At 39.0% G+C, this 9,875-nt stretch overlaps 1 protein-coding gene across 1 annotated transcript; it reads left to right on the top strand.

Moving 5' to 3' along the window:
* Positions 1–304: 304 nt before the first annotated feature.
* GPR65 (G protein-coupled receptor 65) lies at positions 305–1,330 on the top strand. The gene has a single exon (XM_004610242.2). It carries the CDS (start codon positions 305–307, stop codon positions 1,328–1,330), a length of 1,026 nt encoding a protein of 341 aa, XP_004610299.1.
* The last annotated feature ends 8,545 nt before the right edge of the window (positions 1,331–9,875 follow it).

The raw sequence follows: 9,875 nt of genomic DNA, 5'->3' as shown, positions 1-9,875 counted from the left end.
GTAAACTGTCTGATCGTGAGGTGTTCTTCGTGAGTTTTCAATGAAAATGAACACATAAAATTCTGCTCCGTAAAATCAACTGGTCATATTATCTAACAGGAGCCTAGATTCTTAGGTCCAGGCATCTGTGAAAAATTGATATGTTAGTGACTAACTACATTAGTATACTGATTTGAAAACAAAGAATTGAAGAGATAATAGAGAATGAGATCTAGGTGATGAAAATAAATTATAACCAGGACAGAGTGATTTTTGCTTTTCACTTCTAAGTACTAATGTAACTACCATCTACAAAAGGGGGAAAATGAATAGCACCTGCATTGAAGAGCAACATGACCTAGATCATTATTTGTTTCCAATCGTTTACGTCTTTGTAGTCATCGTCAGCGTGCCAGCCAATATTGGATCTCTCTGCGTGTCTTTTCTGCAAGTGAAGAAGGAAAATGAATTGGGAATTTACCTTTTCAGTTTATCCCTATCAGATCTGTTGTATGCATTAACTCTCCCTCTCTGGATTGACTATACTTGGAATAAAGACAACTGGACATTCTCTCCTGCCCTGTGCAAAGGGAACACTTTCTTAATGTTCATGAATTTCTACAGCAGCACGGCATTCCTCACCTGCATTGCTGTCGATCGGTATTTAGCAGTCGTCTACCCTCTGAGGTTTGCATTTCTGAGGACAAGAAGATTTGCATTCATGGTTAGTCTATTTCTCTGGATATTAGAATCCATCATCAATGGAGTCATTTTGTGGGAAGATGAAACAGCTATTGAGTACTGTGGCACCAAGAACCTTAGTTACACTTTATGCTATGACAAATACCCTTTGGAGAAATGGCAAATCAGGTTTAACTTGATCCGCACATGCACCGGCTATGCCATCCCTTTGATCATCATCCTGATTTGCAACCAGAAAGTCTACCACGCTGTGCAGCGTAATCAAGCCACGGAAAACAGTGAGAAGAAGAAAATCATAAAACTCTTGGTTAGTATTACATTGACTTTTGTCTTGTGCTTCACTCCCTTTCATGTAATGTTGCTCGTCCGCAGTGTTTTAGAGCATGACATGAACATTGCTCAGTCTATGTTTGATCACAATAAACGCGGAAAGCAAACTTATAAGATATATAGAATCACCGTTGCATTAACAAGCTTAAATTGTGTCGCTGATCCCTTTCTGTACTGTTTTGTCACTGAAACGGGGAGATCTGACCTCTGGAATATATTTAAATTTTGTACTGGAAAACTAACTAAGGCAAAAAGGCAAAACAAAAGCACACTTTCTGTGTCTACAAGAGATACTATGGAATTAGACATCCTGGAATAGAATCAAGTACGTTTTTTTAGGGACACAGTAGTATAGCTTCAAGATTACATTGAAAAAAAAGAAATTTCAGTATGAATGGGGAGTAAATTCCTATTGAATGAATAATTTAATCATCTCTAATGGAAATATTTTTAAAGTGCTCTGTGTAGATTCCTAGCTCATTTTTAAATGTGTGTTAAGAACCTTACTATCTTCTTAATAACAATGATATTAAGGCAACTGTATTTTCTTCATAGCAACTGTATTTTGTATTGATGTTCTAATTTCTTGGAAGTGAAGAAGGTGTCTAGTTAATTTTTCCTTCTTTCTATAGATTTCAAGCTGCATCACTTCTTTTGTTTGTACCTGTCTCTATCAACCCTGACTATTAAATACTACTTATGAGCTTCTTACTCAATAATAAATATTTATTGAGCTCATTCATCACTTAACTCTTTAGTATTGAGCACTGGGATTACAAAAGAAATTATCTTGTGAAATCTTACAAAACACATCAGTTCAGAACCTTGTCACTGAACTTCTAAGATTTCTGTATTAATTTATGACATAAAGCAAATTAGCTTTCATATTTTCAAAGAACTTCCTGTTTTAGCTCTTTTTTTAAGTTTTCTATTAGTCACTGCTTTACAATTTTCAGGCTTTGGCTTCATACCTCTATACTTCTCTATAACTATCATCACTCCTACGACTGAAGTTCCAGTGCCAGCCCATCACCAAAAAGACCCTTACCATATGCCTTCTCTTACCCCCTTCCATTTCCCACTGATAATCACCATGGTTTTCACTAAGTCTAGGACAAGTTATATTGTTCCTTGCCTGTTTATTTCCACACGAGTGAACTAATCTAATAGTCGTCTTTTGCGTGTTTATTTCATTTGGCTTGATCATCTAAAACTCCATTTATTTTGTTCCAAAAGCCACAGTCTTATCTTTTTGTTTGTTTGGGTTCTTTTGTTTATTTTGCGACCTCCTAACTGGTGCTTAAGAGCCAGTTTTAGTGATACTTCATCAAACAGGCCAGGAGTTCAAGTGCTGGGAACCACCAGAGTCACCCCAAGGGTGCTCAGGAACCTCCAGAGTTGTTCCCAGTGAGGCTTGGGAGACCACGTAGTGCCAGGGATGAGCTAGGGCACAAATATCTTGTCAGAGTATTGTTTTCATATCATGTGAATAAATGCAGAAGTGGTACAGCTGTACTGTGTGGACATTTTTTAAAGAATCATACCATTTTTTGGTAGAGGCCACATTAATTTATGGCTTTACCAAAAGTGTGTTATAATTCTCTTTACTCCAATCCATGCCAACACTTACTCCTTCCAATAAGCTTACATATCTACTAGTATGAGTTACTATCTTGTTCTTGTGCTTTTGAATTATATTTCATAACAAAAAATGATGCTGATATTTTTTTCACTGTCTGTAGACAGTTATGCTGATTTAAAGAAGTCTAGTCAGGTCTTTTTACCATTTTAAAAATTGGGTTGCTTAATGTTATTGTGGTTGTTTTCAGCTGTTGTGTGAGTTTTTATATAGTTTGGATATTAACCAAACACGTTGTCAGACCTATGATATGGAAATACTTTCTTTTAATGCTAAATTGCTTTTTGTGTTTGTGGTAGTTCCTTTTCCTGTATAGAAGCACTGGGATTAAGGGTAAACTCATCTTTTTTTTTTTCTTCCTTTTGTTTCCCTGGCCTTTGCACTTGAGCCTGCAAATCTATCACTGATGTTGAGATCCTGCAGTGTATCACTTGTGTTTCCTCTATTATTTTGTGTTCTCTGAACGGCTTATTTACTATACTACTGGGGCTATAATAACACTTGCTTTAAACAAATAGCTGTTAAGATGCTTTGTAAACTGTGATATATTTCTAAACATTTGTCACTTTGAGTTCTCATCTTTTTCAGCAGCAGTGGACAGCTACATAGGAGACAGAAAAGTATCTGGAGGGACTCTGTGTGGGTGGGAAGTTAGCAGTGTGAGCTGGCATGTCCTGCCAGGCTGAGCAGTCCTGCTGTGGTTATTTCCTCTAAATGCTTAAAATTCCCCCATGAAGTTAATTTAAAGGCCTTGTTGAGCCTGGTTTTCTGGGACATACTTAATCTCGCCTACTTTCAGGTATTCAGAGTTCCAAAGGTGACACAGGTGATGGACTTCACCATAAACGGACAGGTGGCTATTTATTTTTAATTTGTTTCAAAATGTCACCTTTTATTTTATTCTTAAAATGTAGAAACTTATTATTTCTAAATTTCACGAACTCAGACATCTGGGATAGGCCAGTCAAGGGACTGAATACAGGTTTTGAAAATATCTATTGTCCTTAGATCATTTGGGAAAGCTTCAGGGCCAAAGAGATGTCAAAAGCCATAAAAATCACCTTTGGTTCCAGCTATATAGTACTAAGCCCCACCTCTTCCTCTCTGGAGGCATTCTGAGCCCACAGGCGTCCCTAGCCCGATTTATTTCTTTATCTTTCAATTTATGTTGCCAAGACACTGCCTTTGTATTCTTTAAAGTTATGAGCAATAGATGTTTTTAACCAGCCATCTTTTTTGGTTTTGCGAACTTGACATCTATTTTAAATTAGATATGTCCATTTTCTGGCATCTCTCTTCATGGTGCCATTATCTTGCCTTAAGTTACTTTTTGCCTAATCATCGCCATCATCATGCTGTCATTCAAGCATGGGGTCCCTATTCATTTCTCACTGAAACCATCCACAGGTTGCTATGGAAACACAATAGCTACTCTAACTCCCTGACCCAGAAAGACTGAGGGGATAACAGACCTCTTTGTCTAGGTGTAGGAAGAGACCCCGGTCTGAATCAGAAAGCTATTCCTCTGACAGATGTACATGCAGAGACACAAATAACACATATTTATATACACAGACAACCTGGCCCATCTCACAATAAACAACATGAACAACAATCCCTGGGCCCCTTTAGCAAGTGCCCGCAGTGTTTTGTACGAAATCTAGCACCTACCAGCAGAACAAATATTACCTTCCTCAATTCTGAAATGTACCTTGCGAGTGTTCTCATTTCCTTTAGTAAACCAGCAGCCCGGGAGATATTGTTAAGATTCTCCTCTCTCCTCTCGCCTCCCTTTCTTCTCTTCTAGCCAGAAATGGCTGCCAAGGGAGCCTTGGTAAGAAATCTTCTATTTGCATTTTTTTCTGTAAAAATTCTGGAAAAATCCAGTTCTGCCTGAGAGGCTTTATTTTCATCTCCTGGGCACACATTTTTTGAGAGCAAAACATTCATTTTAAATGAAGCACTGTCTTGTTCTTGTTCATGGTACAAAAGCCTGGTGTGGTTCAAGTAAAAAACAATTGACCAGCTATTATTTCTTTCATTCTCTGGCATGTTAAATAACTTAAAAAAAAAACAGACTAAATGTGATTAGTTTTTTGTTTTTGTTGCGTCTCATTTTCCAGAATAAACTGAAAATGGCAAAATCTGGTCTAAGATAGGCTACAGTGAGAGGGTATGGGAGTTAAGGTCACTCTTACTTTTACTACATCATATGTTGCTTACCAAGAAAAATCCCACAGGGGCCATGACTATGGCCACTAGGTGTCAATCAAGTTCTACTTGGAACTTTTTAGTTCAAGGCTAAATGCCTTGGCAGAAGAGTAGGCTGTTAACATTTTTCCATATAAAAAGCAAGAAATATCGCCTCTGCATTGGAATGAATGGTGGGGGATGATAAAAATCACTTCATATCATTTATTTCTTTGCTTCCAAAAAGCTCAGAAATCACCAGATAATTCTATTTTGTTTAAAGTCATGCTAGTATTTATTTTCAATGGTGTCTGCATGTAGAAGGATATAGACTAAATTACATAATTTCTGTGAAATTGAAGATGTAACATGGGTGGTTTGTCCTTATTTGTCTAATTGACCTCAGTGCATGAAAATACTGGCTACTTTTCAGGTAAATAGAAACATTAAAATATTTCAGTTCTAAGGTACTTGTAATGTTGCTCGCTGTTGCACACTTATCTGTGAAAGTCAAGATGTCATTTATGTACGACTTTTAGTTTCTAACTTACGATTGTTATTTGTTAACATTAAACATTTTATCAGTTTGTTTTTAATCATTCAAATTTGTTTTTCTCTCAAACAACAGTAAGATAACCATGTTCCAATTGAATAGTATTTGCATATAATTAAGCATAAAATGATCTATCACCTTATTTCTTTTACCCTTTACTTTCTTAAGCCCTTAATGAAACAGCAATGGATTTTTACACCTTTAAACCATAAGCTTTTGGCTGGAGTGATAGTACGGCAGATAAGTTGCTTGCCTGGCATGCAGCCAACTCAGGTTCAGTCCCTAGCAACCCATATGGTCCCCTGAACCCCACTAGGAATGGTCCTTTGAGTGCAGAGCCCTAGTAAGCCCTAAGCATCTCTATTTATAGCCCCCAAACAAAAACAAATAAATAAAACATGAGCTATGATTTTTCAAAGAATTAGGTCATAAAGAAACTCATATACATAGTTACTATAGGAACTAGCTAGGGATATACCCATATCATTGTCCACTGTAAGCTTTAGAGTAAATATATATTTCGATAGCGCAGCTGGTAGGGCGTTTGCCTTACATTTGGCCGACCCAGGTTCGATTCCTCCGCCCCTCCCGGAGAGCCTGTCAAGCTACCGAGAGTATCTCATCTGCACGGAAAAGCCTGGCAAGCTACCCTGGCATATTCAATATGCCATAAACAGTAACAACAAGTCTCACAATGGAGACATCACTGGTCCCTGCTCAAGTAAATCGATGAGCAAGGGATGACAGTGACAGTGATTAGGAAATGTATACTCAATCTATCTCAAATCCAACTGAACCAAAAAAAATTATTAGACCATGACTTACCAATACTATGGAATATAGTAAACTTCAGTTCTCAAGATTTAATGGGTCATTCTTCAATATGATTAAATTAATAAATATCTTTCTAAAAGAATCCCTTTTGAAATTACTGTAAAGTTTCTGAACTTGGTTCCAAAACTGTTGATAGGTACTGATGAAGGGATATAACAAGTAGATAAACTTCACTGTCACTGTCACTGTCATCCCGTTGCTCGTTGATTTGCTCGAGCGGGCACCAGTAACATCTCCATTGTGAGACTTGTTTGTTACTCTTTCTGGCATGTTGAATACGATAGCACAGAGGTAGGGCATTTGCCTTGCTTATGGCCTATCCGGATTTGATTCCCCCACCCCTCTCAGAGAGCCTGGCAAGCTACCAAGAGTATCTCACCCGCATGGCAGAGCCTGGCGAGCTACCCATGGCGTATTCAACATATTCAACATGCCAGATGAACTTAGAAACCCTTATTTCTTTTGACAGTTAAATAGATCAAGTCAAATAATTGAAATAATGGATTACTGCAAAGAGTATGGTACTACGTGCCTTTAGAAGCTCGCACACTGAATGCCAGCTCAGTTGGCATTTTATAATTTTTGTCTTCAGGAGTGAAGCTGTGTTAAAATAACTGCAAAAACTGTTGCCTATGAAGAATGGGGCTCCCTAAGATGTTCAGAACAAACATTCCCGAGACATGTCACTTTGGCAGGTGGGACACTTCAAGCTGGGGTTCACCATAGCACTACGGGCTCTCTAGAAACTTGGTTATTTCTCTTGCAGTGATTCTCACGTCTGTTTCCTCTACCTAAAAAGTCAAATTATTTGAAAGCAGAAACTATGTTTTGTTTGCATGTTGACATTGATTCTCTTTTTTAAAAATATTTTTCAATCAAACTGATATTGGTTTATAACTATGGGAATTTGAAGGTGTATAGTATTAACTTTGACATCAATAAATACACATTATGATCACCAACAGAAGTCTGGCTTCCATTTGCCACCTTAATTGACTGCCTCCTATCTGGTTTCACCTGCCAACTATCAACGCCTTTCCCCTCTGGTAATCCCTGGTCTATTCTTTGAACCTAGAAGTTTGTATAAGCCATGTTTTTATTTTCTCTATATAGCCACAAATCCCACATAAGTTTTCTTCCTATAAATTAACATAGAGCTGTGCAGATTCTAGAAGTCACAGCAATCATTTTTAGAAGCTGTTATGGTTACAGCTTCCATTCCCATACATGTGATATTCTGCCAAGGCCTTTCCATCATAAATTCCAGATTATTACTCAGGGAAAATAAAGGAGATATTCAAGAGTCATAACTCACGAAAGAAGATATTACATAGGAAGTTTCAGAGCAGAGACAAATATATCAACTATACCTCTGATTCTACAAAGACACCACGAGATAGAGAAAGCTAGAACAGCAGAGAAAACATGCTTCTGGGGTAAAACAAGGAGGTCGGGAAGGACAGTAAGAAGGAGAAGAGACTCCTGTTCCAGCGCCTGCTCGTGGGTATTAGATAAGACTTCTTTTAGGGAACTCCTATACCAAAATAGGGAACCTGCAAAAGAACAACAACAACAAAGAAAAACCAGTAAGCCACGCTTATCAACACAAATATATTGTGTCAGCTCATTCTGACATAAGCAAGGAAGGCACCCACACATCTTCACATGCCTTCAGAGATGGAAAGATAAGGAAGATCAAGGATCAACAATGGCCTACTCGGGAATTATAGAAGGGAAGCATGATCACAGGGAAGAGCTTGTAGAGGGCGGGAGCACAATCTCTGCTAGAGGAAGGGCAGAGAAGACACCCGAGAGCTAGAGGACACTCTAATGAGGGCCACGGGAAGGCAGTGCAGAGGACGCGCGACACCAGTACACCACACCTTAGCCAAGTCATGTCATGATAAATGCTGGGTTCACCAGCTTCCACAAGGAGGAAGAGATACCCAAATGCATGGGCAGAACACTCTTGAAACGTTTTTGTAAAGTACCATGATTCCAGGGAAAACAGGCCAGGAGGACCGGTGAATGGCTAGAAATTGCCACAAGGGTTTGGGTGGTAGAGGGTAGTTCAGATAGAGGATGGTCCATGATGACAACTTTAGTTGGAAATGATCATTCTGCACAAGAACTGAGTATTGAAAGTCAGTAAAGGGATCTACATGATAACCTTTCAGCAGCTGTATTGCAAACCACCACAATGCCTAAAATGAGAGAGAGAGAGAGAGAGAGAGAGAGAGAAGAAAGTTGTCTGCCATACAAGCAGGCTGGGGTGGGGGTTATATGGGTGGTAGGTAGGAGAAAAACGGGGGTAACTGGAGCTGGGAAATTAAACTGGTGGAGGGATGGATGTTGTAACATTGTACAACTGAAACCCAATCATGAACAGCTTTTAATGCTCTATCTCATGACGATTCAATAAAAATAATAATTAATATTAAAAATAAAGTGAGATACCATGAAAATATTTTCTTCTAAACTAACAAAAACAAAAATCAGATACTGATATTTGAATAAAAAAATAAGAGCCCTCTTTAAAAAAAATAAAGTGCCATGGTTTAAAATACTGTTAAAAATAAGGTTTTGTGCATTATGCATGTAAGGATCCAGCACCACACCCTCCACCAGAGTATTACTTCCCTTCACCATGGTCTCAGAGACTCCTCCCAAGAGCACCAGCCCCCTCCCCCGACCACGGCAGCCCTTGGCAAGCTAAGTTCTGTAAACTAGTTCTCAGATTCTGTGTCTTTGACCATTTGTTGTTTACATTCCACATACAAGGAGGACTGGAGTTATAGCACAGAGGGTACTGCATTTACCTTGCACGTGGCCAACCAGGGTTCGATTTTTCCATCCCTCTCAGACAGCCTTGCAAAGCTATCAAGAGTATCCCTCCCGCATGGCAGAGCCTGGCAAGCTACCCGTGGCATATTAGATATGCCAAAAACAGTAACAGTAAGTCTCACAGTGGAGATTTACTGGTGCCCACTCGAGCAAATCGATGAACAACAGGATGGCAGTGATGTCATATACAAAAGGGATCATTTTGTTTCCCCCTGGCTGACTACACCCAACATGGTACTCTCCAGTTCCAGTCATGTAGAGGAAATTTGCAGAACTTGCTTTTTCTTCTAGACCAGTAGTTTTTCATTGCATGTACACACCACAGTTTCTTTATCTAGTCCTAGGCAAAACATTTATCAAAAGCTAGCGAGGGAACCAGAGATCAGCACTCTCAGAAGGAGTAGCTGGGAGATAGGACTCCTTCCCCACTGCAAACATGACAAGCTTTCCTCTCCATCCTGGAATCAGTTTGCACTAGATCTCTAAGGAGAGCCTTTTTTTTTTTTTTTTTTTTGCTTTTTGGGTCACACCCGCAAATGCTCAGGGGTTACTCCTGGCTTTGCACTCAAGAATTACTCCTGGTGGTGCCTGGGGGACCATATGGGATGCTGGGAATCGAACCTGGGTCGGCCACGTGCAAGGCAAATGCCCTACCCGCTGTGCTATCTCTCCAGCCCCATTTTTTTTTTCCTCTAAGGAGAGTCTTAAAAGAAAACCTGAGCCTTGAATTTGACTTAGTACTTAGGCAAAAGATAGTAAAGATATCTGTAAGAGCTTTTCCTTTGGTCATCAAAGGACGTCAAG

Source organism: Sorex araneus, chromosome 3 (assembly GCF_027595985.1).
Source record: "Sorex araneus isolate mSorAra2 chromosome 3, mSorAra2.pri, whole genome shotgun sequence".
Classification (NCBI taxonomy): domain Eukaryota; kingdom Metazoa; phylum Chordata; class Mammalia; order Eulipotyphla; family Soricidae; genus Sorex; species Sorex araneus.
This window is presented reverse-complemented; position numbering and strand designations above follow the sequence as displayed.